This window comes from Cebus imitator, unplaced genomic scaffold, assembly GCF_001604975.1.
Source record: "Cebus imitator isolate Cc_AM_T3 unplaced genomic scaffold, Cebus_imitator-1.0 Scaffold411, whole genome shotgun sequence".
In the NCBI taxonomy this organism is placed as follows: domain Eukaryota; kingdom Metazoa; phylum Chordata; class Mammalia; order Primates; family Cebidae; genus Cebus; species Cebus imitator.
Genome location: NW_016107726.1, coordinates 1,702,188 through 1,730,095, shown reverse-complemented (window position 1 = coordinate 1,730,095; position 27,908 = coordinate 1,702,188). Strand labels below are relative to the sequence as shown.

The window sequence follows — 27,908 nt, the reverse complement described above, 5'->3', positions numbered from 1 at the left end:
CCTTATAATGCTCAGCAGTAGGCACTTAATCAGAGGCCAGGCCAAGGAAGGCAGGGAAGGATGTCAAGGCGTCCTGAGCTAGTGACCCACCCTTGTCCTTGAGAACTTAGAGGCAGAGAGGGTTTATTGAAGACTCTGCAGCTTTGGAATAAAATAAAGGCTAATTTATAACGAAAACAGCTTCCTATGACATGTTTTGTACTAATAGGACAATGCCTCATGCTTCCCCCTAGTATTTACTTTTGGTTTTCTTTTACAATTCATAAAACAAAGTATCTTGTTTCATTAAGTAGCACATCATATTTATTAAGTAATGAGCTCATAAACTAGAATTGTGTACAAGACCCTGCCAATGGAATTGGAATCAGATGCTGATGTTCCATTAAAAATCAATGCATCAAAGTTGAATTCCAATTATGCCACATTTCCTAGTGTTTGGTGAGACAACTTTCTAGGTTAACATGTTTTTCACAGAAAGACCTGAGTCTCAAGAACCTCTTCCTTGATAAATCATCAGGAAGGAATCTTGTCATAGGAAATACAGACCACAATCTTAGGTACATCTGGAAAAAAAAAAGGAAAAGACACTGATAAGTCTTTATTTAAATTTTAATTTAGAAAAATTTCTTTGTCACAGAAAACTTGCTAATTAACAATTACAAAGATGTGAGTAGATAAATATTTACTGAGACTCTGCTGTGTGCCAGGCTCTGTAATCGGGCTTTGCCTGCAGAGTTCCATTTAATATGCACAATATCTCTATGATTCAGGTGCTGGGATTATTCTCTAATTGGGGAAATGAAATTTAAGTAGAAGAGCCTTATAAATCCAGGTCCATTTGACTCCAGAATGTATACTCTGCAAGAGTGGAACTTTTTCTAAATAACTCAATATTTGTCTTAAACATTCACACAATAAATATTGGATAAGTTAGATAAATACTGTTTCTTTTTCCCACCTTCAAGCATGTCTCAACTCGTGATTCTGACTACTGCTTCACATTCTGTGATATTTCATTTGTTGTTGAAAACCCAAGTAATAGGCATAAAATGAAAATTAACAGGTTCCTGGGAAACTACAGTGTTCAAATAATGTTAAGGTAAACTGAAGGGGTCTAGAGATTGAATTATCTCTGATAGTTAGAGAAATTTTGGAGATAGTTGGAATGACATAGGAGACAGGCTTTGGAGCATACATTTGATAAACACTGAATGGGAACAGAGAATATAAGTTTTGCTGTGGATTTCGAATATTCATACACACATAGGTTAATTATAATCTCCTAGATGTAATCAGAGTTTTCATTATTTAGGTTATTTGTTGTTATTGGATTTGATTCTTAGAGAATATGTTAATGAGGGCCTTTCATGGGTAGTCACATAAATAGAATAATTTGATTATTTATGAAACAGAAAATTCCAATATTGTTTTCTTTTACATGAGCATATTATTATGTCCTTTTCTTTAAGAACAGGAGATATAGTTTTAGGGTGAATTTTTCTTTCTATAGCTCTGTTCCATTTGTTTCTGTGACAGGAACTGTATTTTAAATTTATTGTGTCTGATTCATATACATTCCTCTCTAGACTCCCTGATAGGACAGGCCACTCTGACCAACCACTCTCATGACTCACAGATTTATGTTTACCATTTTCCTTTTCAGTGTAAAAGGGATCATCTCATATTTTAAAGGGTAGCAGATATTTATCCATTCATCCACCCATTCATCCATTGAGCCATTTATCTATTTCATTCATATATCCATTTTTCAATAAACATCTATTGAGTAAATTACCAGGGGCTATGCTGGTGTTAAGATACACAATCACAAATATACTAAGACATCGTGATTTAGTAGAGGAAACTGACTCACATGTAAATGTATCACAATATGATAAGAGCAATATTAGAAATATACAGCATCAAGAAGTGGTAAAGTGAAGGAAATGATTAATTCTTGAAGGATGAGGGGTGTTAGGAACTCAGAGAAAATAATTTCTGAACTGAATTTTAAAAGGAAATAGGAATCAGTAATCTGCTCAAGGAGGGAGTAGCAGCCCAGAAAAAAGGAATAAGAGCAGAACACTTAAAGTATTTTTAATTTCATTGAAAGATAGTTTAAAATTGTTTTAAAAAAGATAAATTATACCTTGGGATGAATAATAATATTTATGTATTCACTTGATCAAGTCTAGAAATAATAATTTTAGCATGATTTTATATAAAACTACTGAATGGAGAAAAATTGTTTTAATTTGAAAACTACTGTCATCAACTATACATCATTCTGAAAATATTAATTTGTAAAGCCATTACAAGATATCCTTTTGTTGCATGGATTTAGATGAGCCACACGTTCCCCTCTAGGCTCTTGTGTAACTATTACGTCCATTTTCTGGCATAAGATGAGAGTAGTTTCTTCCAAATGGCTTACAATTAGTGCTTAGCCCAGCATTGCCCTCCTTTCTTGAATAAGGCCTGCAGGTTACACTGCTTTTCTTTCTCCCTTTCAAGACCTTGGCAAAGCCTAGTTGTTCATGGTCCTCAGGAGGGACATTGCTGGGAAATGGGCTCTTCTTTTATGCCCAGGACAAGTACGGTGCTGTGCAAATAGCCACTACAGGAGATAATACCAGCTGCCTTGCTAATAACTTTGAACTCTAAAGATTCTTCTCCTAGGTAAAGCAACACTATTTTAAGATATGGGTGACTCTTTGCTTTAGCTGAATGATGCATTTTTTTTCCACTTGAGATTTGTCATGTTTAAACCAGGGGTCAGCTAAATAAAATGGGACAATAATAAACTAGGGAGCTGATTTGGACCATGTATGTGTGAACTCTCAGCACTACATAATGCGAGATAATAATGTTGTTCTAACGACCATGCTTAAGAATGTGGTACAAAATCATTCATGGAATGGAATGTCAATAAGATCAGTTAAAATGCTTCAGATGTAAAGAGTTGGAACATGAAGTAGAGCTAATCAAGGGATGTCAGAAATGTATTATGTTAAAATAAATTAAGATCAGTTATAATTAAGCCACATTCAGTTTAAGCAGAAGGGAATAGAAAAGATTGTTTTCGAAAGTAGGAAGTCATAAAAGAAAGGTAATGGTATAGAATTAGGGACATTCAGGTAAGGTAAGAGGTAATCTTTGAGCCGGAAGTTACCTGAGTCATCCTAATTAGAACTGCTTAAAAATAGGACAACTAAAATACTGGTGGGATTAACCTTTATAATCATGCTCCTGAGAGGAGGAGGGAAATTAACCCCAAGGCAAATAAATGCCCATGCAGCCTTTTCCTGGAAGCCTTACATTCACTTTCAGTCTCCCTAGGTGCTTTAATATCTTTTTAGTTCTTCTCTACTTATGTTTCTGATTCTTCTATGACATTCTTTACCCCCTAAACTTGGATTACCCTACTTCTGCACCAAAATGCCGTCCACCTCCCTTGTACTTAGGGGTTTATCTAATATATCATTTCTTCTAAAAATCGCCCTTAATTGTTCCGAATTCTCTGTGGCTTGGAGCTGTTGCAGTAAGTCTAAATTAATTCTACTTGTAAGTATCTGTGCTAATGGGTAATTTATCCAAATTGGAGAGCTGTTAGCACATTCATGATGCCATCATCATGGATTTAAGGGCCTAGATACCTTCACAGGAACAAAAAATACAAAGAATCCCAAACACAGTGGCCTTGAATTTAAACAGAAGCCTTCTAAATTTGACTTTGATCATGTGATGAATCGGGTAGAACAATATATACTCATTGTCATGGCCATACTCTACGTCTGGAAGTGTATATATAAGCAAATTGCTGTCAGGGGATGCAAATAAACAAATAGCATAATCTGGCTGTAAATTATAATAAAATGATAGTATTAGTTGATTTCCTCCAAATGAATTGGCACAGATTTTGAACTCTTTCCTTTTCCTCTCATTAAGCACAATGTTTTCTATTTTGCTGCTCTTGAAGCTTTGTAAGACAGAATGTGCAGGAGCTAGGAGAAGGAAAAAACCCAATTGCTGGTAACTATAAGAAAATGGCGTGTTTTCAACTAGAACCTGGAGCGAATTTTAGAATATCCCAATTACTTTTTTGCTTTTCCCTGTAGAATAGATAACAGACTGCATTCACTTTGTGTTCACGCTCTCCTTCTTTCAGTATCACTGCTATTTTATGAACTTTAGTGTCATGACAGTCATACAATTCATTTTTATTTGCTGTAACTGTATTCATTAGAATCTTTCTGTGATCCCTCTACCCCTTGTTTCAATAAAATTCGTTGCAGCATTTTGCACGTGCTTGTGTCTGTGCATATGCATATATGTATATGTACATATACATGCACACACACGTCACATAACACTAAGAATCATTTCTCCATCATATGCCTGCTCCATCATTTAACTATCTCATAGCTTTCTAACTTTATAAGTTAACTTCCATCTCCTGGGTCCAAGGGATTATAAGTAACTTGAATAGGCTTTTGAATCATATTTGTATTTCTTTCCTTTTTTCTGTAAGAAAAAAATATGGGGTTTAGAATTAATTCTAAAATCTCTAAATTCTGCAGGTTTTTTTTTTTAATGTACTTCTTGGACTCACAGACTGTTTAATAATTGAACTCATTTTTATTAGTTCATCAAATGTGTATGGAGTGCCTACTATGTGCCAAGAAGTATGTTGGTTGCTAGGGGACAATGATGAATGAAACAGATGGATTTTCTGCCCTTTTAGAGGTTAGATTTTAGTGGAAATGAGATTGATTATAACTCTCATAAACACTTAAGGCACTAAACTGGATGTTATGAATTCGTAACAGGCATACCTAGCCTGGCCTAGGGAAAGTTGCTTGAGGAAGTCATGAGACCTGACTTACCTGGAGTGAACAAAGCAAAAGAGATAAGTCAAAATCATCCTAGAAGACAGAACAGCCCATGGAAAGGCCTTTAGGTCTCAAGAACAGGAACAAGTGTGACTGCAATGGACTGAGCAGAGGATGAGCTGTGAGCTGAAGCTAGAGACATGGCTGGGCCCTGACTGTAGGGTTGGAGGCTCGGTGAGAGATTTGAATTTATTTCCTAAAGGGAATAGGAAGCCATCAAGTAGTTTCAAACAGGGAAGTGAAATGTCCAAACTGCACTTTGGAAAAGACTGCTCCAGCTGTTCTATGAAGAATAGATTAGAACAGGACAAAAGGGACACCATTAGAAGCGATGGTTTGGGACTGGGTGGCCTAGGTGTAAACCCGGGTTCTGCAATCCGTTAACTCTATCATTTTAGGAAAGTGTGTTAACCTTCTGAATCTTCTGTCTTCTAATTGACAAAATACACATAATAATAATTCCTGCATTATTTGTGTTCCTCTGGAAACTAAATGAGATACTAAATATAAAGCCCCTACAGTAGCATCTAGTTTGAGGTATTAGCTATAAAAAAGTGGTTGGTGACTTTAACTGGGGAGGTGGTAGTGGGGGTGGAGAGTAGAAGGTTTAAAATTGTTGGGAGGCAGTATCCATAGGACTTGGTAATTAGCAAAATGTAGGGGGTCAGGGAAGTGGAGGATGCAAGCTTTTGTTTTAGCAAAGTACGGAATTAATTTAAGTTGAATTTCAGATAAATTTTTTTTAGTCTAAGCAAATGCTGCATGGATGTACCTTTAGTAAAAAATTTTATTTGTTAGAAATTTAAATGTAACTGGTTTTCTATATTTTATAAATCTGCCCTACCAAAGATACCTCAGGGTTCTAGGTAAAGCAACTGAATGGCTGGTAATATCTGTTGGAATGGAGATGATTAGAGGAAGTCAAGTTTTTGTGGAAATATTATGCAGTAGATTTTAAATACATTGAATCGCAGGTGCCTGGGAGACACCCAAGTGCAATGCAACTAATTTACTTAGTTTTTCTTTGGTCATAATTGACCCACTTAAGAACAGATACAAACATATTGGGAATTAGATAGTGCCATGGTAGAGTATTCTGTTTTACTGTGTAATCAATTATTATGTTTTAAATACAAGAATAGAAAAAAAGCATACATAAAAACTTCGGATTTCTTTATTTCTAGGTTTTTATATTTCTCCAGGCAATGCCACTGGCTGCCTGCCATGCTCATGCCATACAGCTGGTGCAGTTAATCACATCTGTAATAGCCTGACTGGTCAGTGTGTTTGCCAGGATGCTTCCACTGCTGGGCAACATTGTGACCAATGCAAAGACGGTTACTTTGGATTTGATCCTCAGACTGGAAGGTATATTTTTATGAGAATTAATAATTAAACTATTTCTTTACTAACAGTTAATTTTTTTGGCAGCTACAAAGCTATAACTTCTGTAAAGAGTGTTTTTTTGTTGTTGATGTGTTTTTGGTTCCATGACATCTGCATTTACTTAATATATGGTGATCTTTGAGTATTTCCTAGAGTGGGTTGCTCTATAGTGATAGATTGCGTCTATCCTAGTATCCTAGTGTCTGGGAATGTTGGATCAGATAAAATATCTTTTTCCTCAAAAAGCTGAGTGGATATGGAGAAAGACAGGAAAAGACATATCTGAAGAAGAAAATACACACATACATACTTTTTCTCTCTTCATATATGTATGTGTGTATGTGTGTGTGTGTGTATAATATGGAATATATGTATATGCTTTGTTCTTCATTGCCCTTGAATTTATTGCATATTTATTAGTTCATTGCATCTGTTTACGTTTTCCTTGACTTTCTAATTTAGCTTTAAAGGCTGGCAGATGAGAAACGTAGCTTTGTATCCTGTGATACGATCACTTTTTTCAGTGTGTAAGGTATATTATGAAAGTAAATCACTTTTCAAAGTTACACTTTCTTTAATATTCTACTTCTTATTCTCTGAGTGTCTGTGAGCATTTGCCCTCACTCATTTTGTTTATTACTGTATTTTTGAATATATGCTGTAATGCCAATTCTCTCTCTGTGTGTGTGTGTGTGTGTGTGCGTGCGTGCGTGTGTGCGTGTGTGTGTGTGTGTGTTATGAGCTTGTCTAAAGTTTGGACTAAATCTAAGAATTCTTTGATGCTCCTATCCCTGAGAAGCTAGTAGTGCACGAGGGACTCAGAAAGCATGTAATAAAACCAGTCAAATCTGTTTCTCAGTATGTGTATGTTTATAAATATAATTGCTAATTATTTCAGGGTTTGCGATTATCTGGGCTCTTTTTAACTCATTGCCCCCCCGCTACCTGCCTTTTGGCTATTACACTCCTCATTAACACCTCCATTAGAGGGTGGACAGGTGACAGGGTAATTACTGAAAAAGAACTTATGCTAGTTCATTTTGACTTTCTTTTAAAATTCAATGTGATTTTTAGAAAGTGAAGAAATATCATTTCAAATATTTGTTGAAATAATTTTTGTTTTCATGACATATGGACATACATATATTTTAATCTGTGATGCTCTACTTCTGTCACCACAGAAATGATACCTTGATAGTCTGACAGCATTATGATCCTTTTCTACAAATGTTATTATAAATCACGTAAATGAGTATAGAAAGCACATAGTACAGTAAATGTTAAATAAAAAATACTGTCAGGATTTTGAGAGTAAAATAGGAGCCAGTCACTGTACACACTAGCTCCTGTGTATAATTTTTTTGAAAGAATATTCTACAGATTCCCCAGTTGGAACTCTGGGGTTGCTTTGTTTCACTCCTGACCATCTCTGCCTTTTTCAAAGTTCTTATCACATTTACCAGGAGAAAAATATCCTCTCCAATCCCCTGTCCTCCTTGCAACACTCATGCCCATCAGTGGCATTTCATGACATTCAATTACCCATTTTCGTTCTACTCATCCCCCTTGTTAGTCGTCCCAGGGTTATCAGCAAAATGCCTGCTCAGTGACCTAGGGATGTCTGATTGTCTCAGCTTTTTCACTTAACTTACTTTCCTTAAATGAAATCTGATTCCCTTCATTACACTGCTTCCTCTACCCTTCAGTGTTCTTAAATTCAAGGCTGAGCCTTTTACCCCATTCTGTTCCTCTCCTATTATCTACCCATCTCACACCCCACCTTACTTTAGACACGGAACAAGAATTGCTTTAAAAGTACAGGTCCATCACCTATCACTGTGTAGTAGGTCTGACCAGCACTGGAGCTATATTCCCCTGCCCTGATCTGTGAGGACTTGGGGAAAGATCATGTACCGATGCTGATCGGAAGCACTACCATGTTTATACTTCTTATCAACTTACTTTCTCCTTTTGAGCTACTGCCAGTCTCTTCAATTTTAATTCCATGCTCTTGCCCTTGCAGATAATCTAGCCTTCTGCTCACAGACAAAGCCAGATATAAGTATCTCCAGATTATCTTTTCTCTGCTTCCAACTTGTCTACATTGTCACACACTCTTAAGTTTTTAACTAGTCTTAGAAGAAAACCACGTGCATTTTTGTCTAAAAATAACCTGTTGCCAGTTCTTGATATGATCCCTTCCTGTTTTCCTACTCTTGTTCCTCCCTTCCATGACCTTTGATCCACCAAATCCTCCCTTTATTTTAACTCGAACATCTCTCTATATGGGTAATGTCATAACTGTCTACAAACATGCTGTTCATTCTACAGACTCCTTTTGATCCTGCCCTGCTTTGTGAGCCCTGAAAGTTATTGTCTAATCTCTCACTCTTCATTCCCTTACTAACAAATCTAAAAAGAACACTATGATTCAAGAAAACATGATTTAAAAAATAACAGATTTTTTTTCTTCATTTTGTTTCTTTCTCATTCATTCTGTATTCATGATGCATAGTACATACATTAGCAGAACTTGCAACATGTAGAGATTCAATAACTAGTTACGTGACTATTAAATTCTCATCCAAATCGAAGACAAGTTGTATAAAAATACGTAATAAATAAGACTGTGTTAAGGAAAAGACAGAATGAGGGAACAGGTTTCACTGGTGGGAAAAATGGAGGAGTCAGTGGTGCTTTCCACTTGAGTCCAGTGAGAAGGTTTTATTAGATCCCTTAAAGGGTGATGTGTTTCCTGCAGTTGGAGAGACCAGTACATTGATATCTATCTTAGACCGGGCAAATCTAACTGACAAGAAACAGTCTAGCCAGGTTTGGATAGATAAGCTGGAAGACAATGCCCTGCATATCTTATACTCCCAGAGTTCATCATGACAAGGAAGACGTGTATTTCCCATGACCAGATGAAGACCACAGGGAAGAGAGACAGGGTGGAGTTGTCTTAGTATGTGCTCAAAGTACTGCTTAGAAGACTAAAGAGACTGTGTAGAGAAAGGGACAAGATTCCTGTGGGCTACAGAACGAATGAGCAACCAATTGAATTGAAAATGCATCTGACTGCACTAAAACAAAAGGTGAGTGATACCTAATGGTGAGGAAGAGATCAATGAAGGAGTCAGGAAGGTACCACTGTCAGTGAAAAGTCAGTTTTATATATATGCAGGACCAGAGACAATAGACTGCCTTGGATGGTACTAGTCCAGTGAGTTTCTGCCCTTCCAGCAGCCACTACATGAGAGAGGAGGCTAACCAAGCTACCTTCTTTGGCTATAGACTTGCTGCCTTCATCATGTCCTAGCTAGATGAAAGGGAAAGAAGTATGCTCTTGAAAATGTCTGTTCTTTAAATAAAGATTGGAGTGTTGACTAATATACAGGATTAGGCATTCCATTTTCTGAATTGAATTTGTATTTTGCAATTTAAAGTAACTGTAGGACATTCTATTGCCTGAGAAAGACCAGAAAAGCCATGTGACTGACTCATTTTATATCCATGTGGAACATGGGGAAATTAGCTCCATATTATGCATTTAAAGGGCCAATGAAAGACAAAAGGAAAACTGATTTATGATTGTTCCTCATGACTCATGGGTTTTCAATGTGCTGACCAGTTCATTGTTTCTCTTGATTTCGTAAAATTATCTCTTCCTTTGGACTCTAAGATTCTGCTTCTCGGATTTGTTTTCTGTCGCTTTTGCTGGTCACTCCTTTTTAATATATCCTTTCAATTTCCACCTCTGTGTCCCTGATTTCAACCACTGCATACATGTATGGCTCTCAGACATATGATCACCTATCCAGATGCATGCCATGTACCTGTAGTCAGCTGTCTCTCTGAGTTTTACACTTGCAAGTCCCTCCTGCATTTCATTTTTAATATAGCCAGCACAGATCTAACCATTACTTCCTCGTCTCTCCCTCAAATAAAAATGTCTCCTGCCAGCTCATGCTATCATCATCTTGGTGAAAATGAAATAAACCTTCAAATAATTATTCAAGTCCTAACTTCCCAAGTTTGAATGGGGCTTAGATTCTTCTCAGGTTTGGCAGAACTGGCTCTGCTGTTGAGTAGAATGAGTCTATAGGCTACTGCTGGAAAGTGCTATGGAAGGCAAGAGCTACTGCATATAATGCAGCTGCTCTAAAAAGAATAAAAAGAATAAAGCTTCCCATGGACATATGGGACCCAAGGAGATCAGCAGGATTTGTCTCTTACTAAATCAGTCATGTGGAATGCTAGTAACTTGACTTGACCCTCCTATCCCACTGATGAATTCAGCTCTCTTTTCACTTCAAGGTTGATGATTATTAGGGAGGAAATCCTGTAGCACAGAAGGGCATGGAGGAAGATATTTTAAAATGTGGCAATGAGAATCGCTTGAGTTAGGACTTTTGTTCAACACTGAGAAGAGATAAAAATGGGTTTTCTCTTTTATATGTTTTTCCATTCCTCTTTTGAATGATACTACTCTTGAACCTTTTTTTGACTTCTGGTTGTTATTGTATATACACTAGCATTAGCTATATTGAAAATGTGTAACAAATGACTAAGATGTATGGGATTCCATCAAGTTGGCTAAGATGTATGGGATTCCATCAAGTATAAGAAATTTTTTGTTTTTTGAAGGAAAAAGTTTGCAATAATATAAATGTATACAGATATGCAGTAGAGGAAAGCAGCTATGCTTCCCTGATGTTAAAACAATTTTTTAAAAACAAAGTAGATTCAAAATCAATTGAATATACTTTGAAATCTAGGTACTGTAATAGGTTATTACAAATATAAATGTTTACATTTATAAAAATTACAATGCAGTTATAACAAATGGAAATTAAAATATCAACTTTCAAAATATACAGTAAATTATAAGTATTTTATTGTTATTTAATTTCTTCATCAATTTGGAAAATAACCTCAGTTCCTCATCTGCCTAGTTCACATTTTTCTTACCTTCCTCATGTTCTATATGTTGTATATAACAATGTCTGCTATATTGTTTTCTCTTCATTTATTTTATACACTTTTTTTTGTATTCCCAAGGGCAAAATAAATAAAACAAAATAAAATAGACCTCACCCCAAAACTACACCACCACAACAAAAATCCATGCAGCACAACAATAACTTTCTCTGACCAAGCTGGAAAATCATTTGCCTGTTTCCATATAAGTGGTTTATTCTTCAAAAGTTACTGACCAGAAACAGGGGGTATGTATTTAAAAAAGCTGATCCTAGTGCAAACATTACTCCATTTACATCTGACACATAAAGCAAACATGATTTAATCAGTATCGAAAACAATGAAGCAAAAAAAAGTCTGCCCACTGAAAAATCAATAATGCAAAAAAGTATATAGTGTTTGTCTAACCCAAAAACAATGAGACAAAAATGGGCCATATTTAATTCGTCTCAGTTGGTATGGAGACCCATATTTGACCCCTGCACTTACTGGCGCTGTCCTCAAGCTGACCTGTAACTATGACTGCACTTCCCCATCTCCCCCAGGACTGCTCCAGTTCATCTGGTACCCCACAGTTTTCTTACATAACAACCATACATCACAACCCCCAAAAGTTTCTTCCCTAGTGATATATCCTCTCTATGTTCTATGGTACCTTGTTTCAAGCCTGAAGGATCTAGGAGTATCACTATTTGTCTCATTTACTAACTGACACACACTGAACTTGTCCATAGATGATTGGGCACCAAGGCTGGTTAGGGAGTCTAAAGGCTCACACTTCTAGAGCATAAAATAAAGGGAAGTTCTTCTATGGCCAAATTATTTTTGGTTTCACTGCAAATGTTCTACATGTCAGCACTAGATTATAGATTTGGTCCAGTAATCTTTTCACAGGCCTATTTCTGATTGATCTAAATTGGTCTTTTCTCTAAGAACCAGGTCAATGACTTCAAATGAAAGCAGATAACTTTCTTGTCAACTGATTTCCTTTTATGGTGTTATAATGGAAAAATTAGGGAGTGTGCCTTATAGATTCCCTCTCCTCAGTGACTCTTTGTCAGACAGCTGGCTGTCATCTGGGGTGACAGGGTAAATGGGCCACAAGCCTGTCATCATCTGGCAGCCAAGCCAGGGCTTTCTCACAAGGTAGTGGCAGAGTTCCAAGAAAGAGAGCAGAAGCATGCAAAGACACTTCAGGTCTGAACCACCAGGATGTTACTTAGGCCTTATTCTACTGGCCAAAGCAAGGCACAAGTCTTGACCATGATTGGAAGTGGTGGGGAATAAACAGACTCTCCTCTGTGATGGGTAGAGCTATACAGTTAGCTACAAAGGACCTGCACAAAGGGAAGGATGAAGAGTTGTGATTTTGCAATCTCCTGTGGCTGCCAAATTCTCTGTTAATATAGGTGATATATGATCCAATAAAAAATATCAGTTTTCCTATATTAGTTGCATTTATTCAATGTGATGTAATAAGAATAACACACAATTGGACATCAGGATATCTAAGGTTTCAGTTTTGTCTATTCCACTAGACTAGATATAGTAGCTTCCTATTGCTGGTGGAATAAATTACCTCCAACTCAGTGGCTTAAAACATGAATTTTTATTATTCTACAGTTCTGGAAGTCAGAGGTTATAAAGGATTTTCACTAGGCTCAAATCAGGCCTGTGTTTCTTCTGGAGATTCTAGGAAAAAATCCATTTCCTTGATTTTCCCAGCTTTTAGAGGCTACCTCCATTCTTTAGCTCATGGCTCCTTCCTTCATTTTCAAAGCCAGCACAGCAGTGTTTTCTTGAACCTCTGCTTATGTCCTGACACCTTTTCTCTCTGACTCTTACCCTCCTGCCTGCCTTTATAAGAACCCTAGATTACATTGCACATTCTCAAATAATTCAGGATAATCTCCTCCATCTCAAAATCCTGAACCACATCTTCAAAATTTCCTTTACCAAGTCAGGCAACATTGAAAACTTTGGGGGAATAGAACTTGGGTATGTTGGGGTGGGCATAATATGGCTTGCTCTACCAGAGTTCAGCAATCTGTAGCCCTGGGGGTCTGCCACATGTTTATGTAAATAGAGTTTTATTGGAGCACAGCAATAGTAATTCTTTCCATATTGTCTGTAGTTGCTTTCATACTACAGCAGCAGAGTTGAGTTACAATAGAGCTCATATGGCCTGCAAAGCCTCAAATATTTACTGTCTCATCCTTTATAGATAAAGATTCCTGACCTTGTTACTAGATTTACTGTCACCTTGGGCAAATTATTTAGTCTCACTAAGCATAATAGAATCATAACGTTATAGACTGGGAAAGAACCTTAAAAGTAATTTTGGTTAAACTCTACCTTATACATTCCTCTGCGTAAATCACCTTTTCAGAATAACCGGTGAATGGCCATTCAGCTTCTACTCCAAAACATGGAACTAAAAGGAGCCTACTCTCTCATGAAGTAGCTCATGTTTATTTCAACCAACTGAAATTCTGCAACAAATAGAAATATATTATTTATATTGACCCAAAAGTTGCAGTCCTTTGACTTTTTTCCCAGTCTTATTTCTGCCTTCTGAGACCATAGAGAATAAGTGAAGTCTCTCTTCTATCTGAAGGCGCTTTAAAAATTTTATTCTGCTATCATATTTTAACGTTATTTCATTATTCGCATAAATATGTGGAGTTATCAACAGAGGAGAATGTTCTCAGATCAGAGCCTTGATGAGCAAGCTGCCTAGATTTAGCTGTCACTATTGCCTGGATGCAAGGGAGTCACTGCCCCAGGTCCAGCTTTTATGAGTTTCTTTATTTATGCCTGGGAAATTCACCAAAGAAGGTGGGTTTGCACACTTAACTTCTCCCTTTCAGGTGAGGCTCTCGTATTTCCTCGTTCAATAAGCCATGTGAATATGGCTTTCAGCTCACACAATGTGGATGCCCAAGCCTCAAATCCCTCTCCTATAATTCTGATTCCAGCTCCAAGGTAATTCAGATACTGTTAGTAGGCTGTGACTAAAGGCAAACTAAGCTCAATGAAACCACGCCTCCACTGCAGAGGTGAAATGTATTGTTCATCAGGGAAAAACCAGGCTCCTCTAGAGGGCACTGTAGCACACACCGAATTCTGTGAACTGAGAACACTAGTCTAAGGGAATCTGAACAGACCAGCTCTTAAAGTTGTCTATTCCCTGGGGGTGAGGTTAGCCAGGGGGACAAAGTTAAGCCAATAAAAAAAGGCTCAAAAAAGCTAACTTGTTATTAGAGTTACAAACCACGTGTGCATAATCTCTGGTGTTCTATCCTAAATCTAAAGCTTACCTGATGCTTAATTCATTATCAATTCCTGTATCTGACAATATTTACTGAATCTTTACTATGTGCTAGCCTTTGTGTTAGGGACTGATGAAAAAAAAAAAAAAAAAAAAAATATTTTTTGGGTCTGATAAAAAAAAAAAAAAAAAAAAAAAAACTCTGCCTGATTTCTCCAATCTACCTTGAAGTCTCTTTCTCTTTTGTTTATTAATAATCCTTATCTAAAAATCCCTTAGCAATTGGAGATCTCTTGCTCCTTCGTTCTTTATGTTAAATGATGTCCTCATCATCCCCCATCAGCAAGTTAGGAGACCTGGAGTAACTCCATACCTAACCTCCCTTCTCTTTTCAATTTGGCATCCCATTCTACCAATTCTGCTTCATATTTCTGGAGTCTATCCTGCTCATTTCCATTGCTCCTTGCCACAGCCCCAAGATAGCATTATCTTACTTCTGCTCACCTTCCCAGGTTTATCTATCACCATTCCCCATTCTGAATTTACATGTAAAAGTTCTAAGCTGCTTGCAATTTCACACCCTCTCCTTTTTCTTTTTTCTCTATTTTTGACTCTCCCCCAACTTGCCTTGCTTATTTCTACTCATCTTTTAACATTCAGCCCAAGCATCTCCTCCAAGACTCTTAAAACTACTCTTCCCATCCCTTCTTCTGCTACTGGACTGGGTAAGTTGCCCCTTTTCTGGACCTTTAGAGTCTGAATACATCTCTCTTAATGTTCTTTCCGTTTTTCCTGCATACAAGATTGTGAGCTCCTTGAGGACGCGGGCAATTCTATATGATTCATCTCTACATCCTTGATGTTTATTCCAGTCCAGGAACATAGCGGCCCTCAACGAATGTTATTTATGTCAATCAATATTGAAATCAATTTGATAGTACCCATAGAGCTGAGGCCCCAGATGGAGGAGTGATGTACAAAGAGAAATGTCAATAAAGTGACCTATATATCTTGGGCTGTATCTCTGGGCTTTCTACAGTAGTTCTCCCTCAGATGATGAAGTTTCTGACAGTGATGTACATTACTGAAACATATTCCTTTCATTAATAGCTATGTTTCTTCAACAGTAATAATTAGGTTAACACTTTCTCTTACTGTTTGCACAACTGGAATAAACTCCTGGGAAAGGAAAGTATAAGAGGCCAACTTCTTTCCCATTGTAACCAGTAAATACTGAGTTATATAAGGGCCCAAAGAGAACTATCATAGCAAAGTGCTGGCAGAGATTAGTGATGTTTTACTCCTGTTTTGTTTACCATAATGAACTGGTCAATAAACATCACAAATTGTTTATCTATATAAATCTTGACAGATTACTCTTTATGAAATCCATTTAGCAAGTGAGGTTTTCCCATAAGGATGAAAAATGAAGATTTTAAACAGATTGCGGGAGAAGCTCTGGCTGTACCAGGAGAGTCAGTGTAATAAAGGTTTCTTTATATTAATATTACAAAAACCATTTATCCTGGCAAAATCAATATTGCAATTCATCTTAGTTTGGTGTTTCTCTTTCTAAGCTTAAAATGTCTTTTCCTTTATTGTGTATAATTTTGTTTTAATGAATGTGAAATATATTTCACTTAGGAGGTACTCTTGAGGAGGGATAACATAAAATGACATCAGACTTGTAGCTTATTTACTAGAGTCTTGGAAATGTTTAAAATTATATTTGAGTGGCTGAGAAATATACAGGAATCATTTTACTTAATCCTTAATTACAAAATTATCCCCATTGTCCTTTTGGCTAGAAACAGACTATAATATTCAGAAAAGTCTTCTCCTGTGAACTTCATTTAGGAAAAATTCTCTCTTACTGAAGTCAAGCAATTATAACAAGTCAGATAAGTCGAATATAACAATGGCTGGGATAAGAGACTATAAAATCAAGAATAGACACATTTAATTGCTCAAAACATTGTATGCTTTGACTGGAAGAAAATAGAACTACATCAAGGAAAGGAATTATGTTACACACTGGAAGCTATTACTCTAAATGTACTGTATGTAAAATAAGTGTGATTGTCTCATGAGTGAATGGTAATAAAAACTGAAATACTCAAGAGACACTTAATCATGAGTGGTGCAGTTATACACACACACACACACACACACATGCATTGAGAGAAGGTTTTCTCTTATTGTTTATGCTCACTAATATCACATTAAAAGCCTATAAACAATAGATTCTATATAATAGCATATAATGAAATTAAGAACAAATCAAGTATTTTTGCATCTATAATTTCATTTTAATTATAATGCATAATTTTCTTCAGCTTTAAAACTTAGCTTAACAAAACATCTATTTGAAGTGGAATTCTGATGTAATGTGTATAGATAAAAGACCTAATATAGTTGTTTGAAGGGGAAAAATGTCCTTTTATCATGACCATAAAAAGGACAAACTGCAGTACAGTGGTTTTCAAGAGAAACTGTACTTTATTTATTCCCAAGGGGATATTAGTCCATAAAACAAATTTGCAGCTTATTTGGCAGTCTTAGCTTTTATCAACCTTTTTAAGGGTGTTGAATGATTACCCGAGAGATCACACTGTAAAAATTGCAGTGGGGGAAAGTAACTCTATTCGTTCAGCATCTTTATTAGAACATATAGGTGAATCCATTTAATGTTTCAAATGTATCACATGGAGAGTACCTTTTTAATGGTGAGTGGTCTTCTTACATGTGCTGTTTGCTTCTCTAGTACTTCATGGCACCAAAATTGCTTATCCTAATCAGTGCCATTGACGTAGGCTATGTGTTTGAATAATTCACTCTGAGGGAACAAATTTTAGTTTCTATCATGGCAAAATGCCACTACTGGTATTTTTACAGGCAACTTTGGATCCAAGAAATTTAAGTTGCAGCAAAGTTATCTTATTATATTTATATCATTAGCATCTTTTCATAAATCAGAATAATGCAGTATTCTCCAACTATTGTGGATAAATGAGTTTCGTGCATAACATAGAAAATGAGATATAACCTATATTAATGTATGAACAATATTTGAACCTGTCTTCCTCAAGCAATTTTCCTAGTGAAATTTCGTCTTCATAGATCTAGCTATAGAATTTTAAGATTTTTTAGAGAGAGCAATTATTTACCCCTGGTTTTCTATTTCGTAAATGGATAGTCACTTAAAAAGGTAATTTTATGGGTACCTAATCTACATTTTTAGCTGACAGGAGAACTGCTTTTGTAAAAGTAAAATTTATAGTATCCTTAATTGAACAACTGGATTCAAACTAATCCATAAGATATATTGTGGCACGTGAAAAAGCACTATAATATATTTTTTGCTATTAGTTTATAAAGAGAAAGCTTTCTACAGGTTTTATCAGGAGCAGCATTTTTATAAAGATCTTTTCTGTTTTGTTTTATTTCATGTTGATTCTTTGTTTGTTTAACTCAAACATTCTTTTCAATACGTTGACTAAAACAGACCATCTTACTCTACAATGCTATTGCTAGGTGTAACTTATACTATGAATTATTAATCAAAACACTATTCTCTTTGATGGTTTATTTGTCTTGTTTTCAGATGTCAGCCATGTAATTGTCATCTCTCAGGAGCCTTGAATGAAACCTGCCACTTGGTCACAGGCCAGTGTTTCTGTAAACAATTTGTCACTGGCTCAAAGTGTGATGCCTGTGTTCCCAGTGCAAGCCACTTGGATGTCAACAATCTATTGGGTTGCAGCAAAAGTAAGTGAACTCTGGCTTAGTGCTGGTGTGTGAAGTAGCATCATACAGGGGACTGCATCTCGTTGTTTTCTTTCTCCATTTAGAACCCATCAGAAAGGCTTAGTGCAATGTGAAGAATGTAGGTAAAAAATGGGAAAAAAAATACACTGAATGAAATATGTGTGCTTTTCCTTGATTAGACAATTGGAAATGATAATACAATTATGTTCATAGCGGGAAATTTACAGTGGTTTGTTGGAATGAAATCAGCAGTGAGGTGATTAAAGTCCTGGTTTTTCCCAGACCAAGAGTTTTCCCAGGACACAGGACCTTCAGTGCTAAAATCAGGACGTTACTGGTTAAACTAAAATAGTTGCTTACCCACACAAAGACATTCCTAGGTAAGTTTTTTTTTAAAAAAAAAAACAAAGGGTAAATTTTTGTCTATTATGAGTTCTGTAGTCTTTCATGCCCCAAAGTTTATGGGCATTATTATACTATTTGTTGGTTACTGATGTTGTCATAATTAGTATCATTGTTTATCACAGCATATGATTCACCGTGTAATTGATTTTTCTTTCTATTTTGAGTTACACTCATTGTTTAAACATCTCTCACATTTTTAATTCCTTAAAGCCTAAGATTACATATAGGTATCTTTTGACTTCTCAACACCATTCTTCTGTTCCTTGTATTGACCTCACAAGGTCACCTGCAGTTCTACAATTTCATAACATATTGACCATTTTCCTATATTTACTTCAAGATCATATATCCTTACCTTTTCCAGAATTCCTAAGAAATGCCTGCTGGGAACATGTGGTAGGAGCCCTCTACAACATATTGTGCTATGCATATTCTCCTTAGGGTGTCCTGAGACTGTCATGAGTCACAATGATAGGAAATGCCACAAGTCATGACAGATCATCTCAAACCAGCATGCCTGGAACTCTGCTATCTACATTTAAGGGGAAAGGGGGAGAGATAAGTAATGGGATGTTGGACTCCACAATAACTGTACAAGATTTTGAGGTAATGGAAAGCAGGGTGTAGCTAGTGATTAAAAAGACATATTCATATTTTGCACCTGTATAGTTTCTCTTCAGCATTCCACATTTCATCAGTCCCTCTGGATTTCAGCATAAGTAAAACTGTAGGTATTTATGTTTCTCTTGGGAAATAACTAGCATAATTCCTTTCATGTATAAATCCAGTCTAAACACAAATCTGGATGTCATTGGCTACTTAATTACTATGTGTCATTTATTGATTTTTGTGCAACAAAAAATTCTAGCATTTTCCCTTGGGATACGAGTTGTAGATCATTATTTATATGGAATTATGATACCTAATCTTAGTGATTTCTGATTGGTTCTGCCACTAATTTTGTGAAAATATTGGCATCTTTTGATGAGATAGTTTTTGCTACCTATTCTTTCTTGCATTTGAGACATAGTCTAGGAATTATGTCTCAGGCAAAACTGAATAGCATGTCACTGGGAAGCTAGCCTATAATTCTTAGTAGTGGTAGACATTTGATTTTATATTTTATTACCCGGACATTCTTTCCAAGTGTTTCTGATTTGTCAGAATTTTTAACAAACTTTCACATTCCTAATAATTCTTCCCTGAACATATTCCTTATGATTTTTTAATCTCTTTAAAATTATGATATATCGTACTGAGCACAGTACTTCAACAGCTTGTGGTTGTTGCTGCATCTGTTTTAGGTTTTTATGGAACAAAATTTATAAAACACTGTGTAAAGTTAGAAGCTCAGCATCAGCAGTGGCAATTTATGAGAAACAAATGAGATAACATTCCTGCCTTCAAAGGAGGTCAAAACATAGCTAGAATGACAGACACTGATAATAGGAGGGGAGCAGAAAAATGTAAATGGTGGGATGAGAAGGAAGGGTCTCGGTCTTCTCTCCTGTTCCAGCTTGATTTTCACATGGTATTTGTGTTTGATCCTAACAGCAGCAAACCAGAACACTGGCTTCACAAAGATATGATGAGATTGAAAGGAATGTAGTGCTGTCTATTGTTGACACAGTGAACTACCTCTGGCTAGTATTTGTTTCTGTATCCAACAGATGTCAAGAAGTGTTTTCATTTAAACTTAAAATTTCTCATAGTATCTATCCCCTTACACAGTTTGGGAGCTGTAGTATTATAACTTTCATTATATCTTCTAGGAGCCACTAGCAATAGTTTAGTAATACCATCTGTAACTTTTTTTTTTTTTTTTGGTAGGCTCTCAGGGTAGGAATCCTAGCATGTGATTTCCAAAATGCAAGAGGATTGAATTAAAATAGCTAGATCTTTTCTTACAGTAAATTTCTCTATTGGATGATTCACTTCTTTCCTATAAATACTGGTTTCATGCTTTCAAAATGATAGGTATTCTTCTTAATGGGAAGCAAAATAGGAATTAATATAAGTAGTCCTATTTTCTGTATGCTTTCCTAGTGAATAATATTCCAGTTTGTTCAACTTTCTATGAACTTAACTAAAATTATATACACACACGTATAAAATTAGCCACTTATGTTTAATAGTGTTTGGCTTCTTGACACGATTCTCATTGTCATTTATTCATCTTTATATCCACATTTTTTCTTGATCTCTCCTTCTCAGAGAGTCTATTCTAGCTCTCCTTTTATGCACAGCTTTATTAAAGTGTAATTTACATATTATACATTTAGGCACTTTAAATATGCTTTGATTTTAGTAAATTTATACTTGTCCAAACATTACTATAATCCAATTGTAGAACATTTCCGTCATTTCAAAAAAGTTCCTTTGTGGCCATTTTCAGTCAATCATGACTCCCACCTCTAGTCCCAAACCACTAGTTGTAGGGTGTTTGATGAGATAATTTTTCCTTTCCCAGGAGTTTTATGTAAATAAAATTATACAACACTTTGACTTTTTACAATGTACAGGCTTTTGTATTTAGCTTCTTTCTCTTAACAAAATGTTTTTGAGTTTCACATTGTTGCTTGTCTCAGTAGATTATTTTAATTCCTTCATATAGCATTTTATGGATATACTATACTTTGTTTATCCATTGATCAGTTGACATGTAGATTGTTTTCAGTATTGTTCTATTATGAATAATGCGTCCATGAACATATAGTGGACATGCATCTTTATATCTCTCAGGTATACCTGGAATAAAAAGGCTAGTTTGTATAGGGAATGTATTTCTAATGTTTTAAGAAACTGCCAAATTATTTTCCAACATGGCTGTATCATTTTACATTTACATTAGCAGTTTATAAGAGATCCAGCTACTCTATGTCCTCGGCAACATTTAGCATTGACTCTATTATAGCCAAACAGTGAGTATGTAGTAGTATCTCATTGTAGTTTTACTTTGCATTTTCCCTGATGACTAATGTTGAACATCTTTTCATGTGTATTGTGATTCATGTGTTTTCTTTGGCAAAGTATCTTTCCAATATTTTGCCCATGTTTTAATTGAGTTGTTAGTCCTCTTGCTGAGTTTAAGAATTTCTTATTAATTTGGGATAAAACTTGCAAATATTCCTCCCATTCTGTGGATTGGTTTTTCATTTTCTTCATGGTGTACTTTAAAGAGCTAAAACTTTTACTTTTCATGAAGTCAGTCTATCAAGCTTTTCCTTTATGGGTCATGTTTTTGTGTTCCATCTAAGACATTTTAAGTTGACTCAATGTTAAGTTTTTTTTCTCAGTTTTTATCTTTAAGTTTTACATTTTAAATGTTTACATTTAGGTCCATGAAATAATTTGAATTTTGTATATGGCATGAGTTAAGCTTGTAAGTTCTTTATTTCATTTTTATTTTTTGACACATTGATATCCAGATATTCCATTAACATTTGTTGAAATTGCTATCCTTTCCCCATTGAATTGCCCAAGCACCTATGCAAAAATACAGTTGATCCCATAGCTAACATCATATTCAATAATGAAAGACTGAGATCAAAGATCGGAAATAATTCAAGTATGTCCACATATTAGGCAGGAAAGTTAATCAAGAAAAATTAAGTAAAAGTCTCCTAAAATTAGAAAGTTAACTTTCTTTACTTGCAGACGATGTGAATCTATATGTGGAAAATCCAAAAGAATTCATAAGAAAGCTACTAGAGCTAATAAGCAAATTCAGCAATGTTCTATGTTACAAGATCAGCACACAAAATTAGTTGTGTTTCTATAACTCAGCAACGAACAATCTGAAAAAGAAATTAAGAAAGCAGTTTCACTTATAATGCATCAAAATTTAACCAAGGAGATGAAGACTTGTACACTGAAAACTATGTAACAAACACTGCTGAAAGAAATTTAAATAATATAAATTAATGGAACGATATTCCATGTTTATGAACTGAATGGCTTAATATTGCTAACAATTCTACCTAAAGCAATCTACAGATTCAATGCAATCCTCATCCAAATCCCAATGGAAATTTTTGCAAAAATACTTTTAAATCTTAAAATTTAAATAGATTTGTAAGGGCTCCCAGTAGCCAAAATAATCTTGAAAAATAAGACAGTTGGAGGACTCATCCTTTCTGACTTTAAAAATAACTACAAAGCTACAGTAATAAAAACAATGTGGTACCACCATAAGAACACATATAGACCAATGGAATAGAGAGCCTATAAATAAACTCCAACATATGTGTACAATTGATTTTAACAAGGATACAAAGGCCATTTAATGGGGAAAAGATAGCAGTTAGAACAAATGATACTGGGAAAACTATATCCACATGCAAAACAATCTGTCTTACCTTACACCACACACAAAAATCAATTCAAAATGGATTGAAGACCTAAACTTATGAGCTAAAACCATAAAACTCTTAGAAGAAAACATAGGGGAATACCTTTGTGACATTGGATTTGTCAGGGAATTCTTGATGATGACCCCAAAAGCATAAGTAACAAAAACTTTATAACCTAGACTTTATCAACATGAAAAATTCTGTGCATTGAAAATCACTATAAGAAATTAAAAAGATGGCCCATAAAAATGAGATATAATACATATAAATTACATATTTAATAAGGGATTAACATTTATAATATATAAAATCCTCCTACAACTCAATAACAAAAACCAAACAATCCAATTTAAAAACATACAAAGGACTTGAATAGACATTTCTCTAAAGAGGATATACATACGACCAATAAGCATATGAAATGAGGCTTAATGTCATTAGTAAGTTAGGGACATGCAAATCCAATCCACAATGAGACACCAGTTCATAACCATTTGATTGGCTATGATAAAACAACAGAAAATAACAAGTGTTGATGAAGATGTGGAAAGTTGGAACACTTATGCATTGCAGTGGGAATGTAAAATGGTGTAGTCACTGTGAAAAACAGCTTGGTTATTCTTCAAAAAGTTAAACACAGAATTACTGTATGATCCTGCAAATCTACTCCTAAAGTATAATTCATACAATGGAAAGAAGGAACTGAAACAGATATTTATATCCCAAAGATGCTAATACCATCATTATTCACAATAGCCAAAAGGTAGTAAAAACATAGTATTTATCAAAAGATAATGGATAGAGAAAATGTGGTATATACACACAATGGAATCATTCAGCCATAAAATGAATGAAATTCAAATATATGCCACAGCATGGCTAAACTTTGAAAACATTATGCTGAGTAAAAAAAAGTAAGACACAAAAGGAAAAATGCTATGTGATCCCATTTATTTGAGGTACCTAGAATAGACAAATTCGTAGACACCAAAAGTAGAACAATTGTTACCAGAGGCTGGGAGAAGGGAGGATGAGGAGTCAGTGGTACCATTTCCAAATGGTACACTTGGAATAATAAAATCAAATTCTGGAAATGGATAGTGCTGATGGTTGTGTGACGTTGTGAATGTACTTAATGTCAATTAATTGTGTACTTAAAAACGGTAAATTGGCTGGGCATGGTGGCTGACGTCTGTAATCCCAGTACTTTGGGAGGCCAATGGGGGTGGATCATGAGGAGGAGAACAAGACCATCCTGGCTAATATGTTGAAACCCTGTCTCTACTGAAAATACAAAAATTAGCTGGGCATTGTGGTGCATGCCTGTAGTCCCAGCTACCCAGGAGGCTGAGGCAGGAGAATCACTTGAACTTGGGAGGCGGAGGTTGCAGTGAGCAGAGATGGTGCCCCTGCACTCCAGCCTGGTGACAGACCGAGACTTCATCTCAAAAAAGAAAAAAAAAAGTAAATTGTATGTATTTTCCTGACAATAACCAAACCAATTGTCCATAAAAGTGTGTTCTCTCTTTTCTTCCACTGATCTTCATGCTTTTTCTTATATCAATGCCACACTGTCCTGATTACCACAGCTTTACAGTTTTGAGATTAAGTATTATAGATCATTTAACTTTCATCTTGTTTTCCATCAGAATTATTTTGACCATTCAAGAGCTTTTGCACATCCATATATAGATGCTCTTTGACTTACCCTATAGTTACTTCCCAATAAATCCACCATAATTGAAAATGTCCTAAGTCAAAAGTGCATTTTTTAAAATTTAACCATATTTCCAACTTATGGTGACTTTATCTGAGGCAAGGAGCATACTGGATGCATATGGCTTTCATACTACCATAAAGTCAAAAAATTGAAAGTGGAACCACTGCAAATAGGAGAATATCTTTATATCATTTTATCACCTCACCAATTTCTACAAAGGAGACTTTTGGAATCTTGGTAGAGGTTGTCTTAAATCTAAAGGTTAATTTAGATAATTTAGATGTAGAAGTAACAACAGTATGGAGTGTTCCAACTCAAGAAAATTTGGTGTCTCCATTTACTTAGATCTTTTAAAATCTTTTTAGCAATATTGTACAGTTTGCAGTGCACTGGTTTTGCACTTCTTTTATTAAATGCATTCCTAAATCTCTTTGATGCTATTGCGAATGAAACTGTTTTCTTAATTGTATTTTCAGATTAATTGCTAGTATAGTGAAGTACAATTAATTTTATAAGTTGACATTGTATCATGTGACCCTGCTAAATTGTTTATGTTATATATAATGTTATAAAATAAATTCATATATAATAAAATAACATAATATATAAATAAACCCAACATTATACTAATATAATCATTTTTAATAATTTTATATTTTTAAAATAACTTGAGAGGCCCTTGTAGGCATCATACATGTACTCAATTGAAGGTCAGCTTCGTAGTCATCCACCCGGGACCATGCAGGAATGGCACAGCAAACAGGAAGAGGGAGTCTAGAAGCCTGTCTTCACAGGGCAGTGCCCCCACTGAGAGAGAGAGAGAGAGAGAGAGAGAGAGAGACAGACACTGAGAGAGAATATGGCTCATCTAATGTTCCTGGTCTTTCCCTTTTTCCAACCAATCACTTGTGGAGCAGAATCATGTCCAGATGTGTAGTTCTTCCATCATTGTTTTCTCTTCTGCATAAGTATTAAGAATACAGTTCATAAATCCACAATGCCCTTCTTTTAGCAGAATGAGACTTCCACAAAGAATTTCTATGTTTGGAGCCCCACCAGCCATCATTGCTCTATGTTATTTCATCATCTAGTTTTGGACTTCAATAAGGAAAGCACTGTCTGTTTTCTCTGTGTTTCCAAGAAACCTATAGTATAATTCCACAATGTTATTTCTATTCACTGTTCCTTTTATGTTTAGGCATGTGATCGTCAGTGTCTTATAAGTTCCATGCAGGATCTATGTGTGATCATTTTTCTTATTAAGATACTTAGATGTACTTTTCTCATTACTATATATTATCTGTGTTTATTTATTGCCAAATAAGTCATTTATAACTCTTGGGATGTAAGATTCAAGAATGCCTTGCAACATACTGGAGGGTAGAGGGGAAAAGAGTAATATTTATTGAACAATTACTTTATACACATACACACAAACATACTCCTACATACATATATGTACACATGTGCACACGTGCACACACACAGCTTATCTTCAAAATAACTCTGACAGGGAGACATTATCATCTTCAATATAAATGAGAAAAGGTTCAGAGAGTCTAATCAATATTTGGCTATAATCATACAACTACCAAAGTTCCCAAGATGAGATTCAAGTTTGTGGTTCCCAAAGAGATGGATCCAGTCACAATATTATACTCTCATTCCATAAAAGAGAGTCTAGCATGTGCAAAGACCATTCTTGGCAATTTTTATGAATGAGTATGTGAACATTTTCTAGGAATTCTACTTTAAGCACATAAAGGTTCAAGTTTTCTCATGCCCAGGATTTAATAATAATATTCTCAAAGTGTTGGTAAGTCATCTAACCCTTCTGGTTTATGAAAATTCCACTTTAAATACCAAAGGAGTACTATTTATTTATGCTGTGGAGTCAGACAAGATTGAAGTTGACATGGTCATAGCAAGTAATCAGCTTAAATGTTTGGAAAGAGCCTATGTGTGTGAAGAACTTTTGTTGCCAAGGAAATTTTCATGTAATGCAAATCATTTTCTATACCCTTTGACATGGGAGTGAAACATCTATCTCTCTTTCATTTTCATTCATCCCCAAAGCATTTTGCTGCCTTAGAAAATCATCTGAAGGTCAGTTTTGATTGCTCTAACTCTGAAATCTGTTGTGTTCCTGATAGCATGCAGAGTTTTAGATGAAATCACTAATATTCACTAAAAAAATATTAAATTGTCATGAATTACAAGGTTCTTTGAGAGTGCTGTAAATGAGGCAGTTTATGATCTTTGTGGTTCCTCTAAGAACAACAGGATTTAAAATCCTAAATTAAAATCCACTGCTGAAAGGATCAAATGCACTGTCAGTGCTTAACTGATCAAAGTGACCATATAGAAAATCCATGAATTAAAAAATGTAAGATGCTATTCGGAAATAATTCTTTTTTCATGTGTCATTCAAAATTGTTACTACTCTTGTCCTTTGTCTAAATAGACATATAGACTGTTGGAATATTATTGTAACAATGACAGTTCCGAAGAAAAATGACAAAAGGAGAGCAATGAGCATATATCTAGTTTGAATATTTTTTAAAATATGCTTTAAATATATGTGCCTTAGAATCAGACTTTGTCTTTATGAAGCCTATTCAGAATACATGGAATTTTATATATTTTACATTCAGTGCTGTGTGGAATATAACAACTTATCCCTGCTCTGTTCTCACACCACCATCAACATAGAATGCTTCGATGAACAAGCAATTCTGTAGCATTAATATCCTGCAACCCAGTTCAACTCTTGCACTATATACCTGGAGGTAGTGGCAGATTCCACAGGTGAGGGCTTAGTCCCCAAGGCTGCCCCCCACTTCTAACACCAATCACAAGCTTCAGGGTATTTTGCTCGTGCTTGTAACCCACTGGCTATAAATTGGGGTTCCTGTGACTCCCTCCTTGGGTTCAATTAATTTGGCAGATCAGCTCACAGAGCTCAGGAAGCACTTATTTTTACTGATTTATAATACAGGATATTGCAAAAGATACAGATGAAGCAATGCATAGGATGAGACACATGGAAAGGGGAGCGGAGCTTCCATGTCCTCCCTAGGTGTCCCACCCTCCAGGAACTTCCATGTGTTGAACTACCTGGAGCTCTCCCTGTA

General features: G+C 35.5%; 1 protein-coding gene across 3 annotated transcripts in view; it reads left to right on the top strand.

Annotated features, from left to right (window-relative positions):
- The window catches only part of USH2A (usherin), a 777,259-nt gene that overhangs the window by 179,744 nt on the left and 569,607 nt on the right, over positions 1-27,908 (top strand). For all 3 annotated transcript variants that reach the window (XM_037731607.1, XM_017509227.2, XM_037731606.1), the window contains exons 15-16: positions 6,077-6,260; positions 18,134-18,297. In XM_037731607.1, the coding sequence (XP_037587535.1) occupies positions 6,077-6,260; positions 18,134-18,297 (348 nt within the window). The remainder of the gene's footprint in view (positions 1-6,076; positions 6,261-18,133; positions 18,298-27,908) is intronic.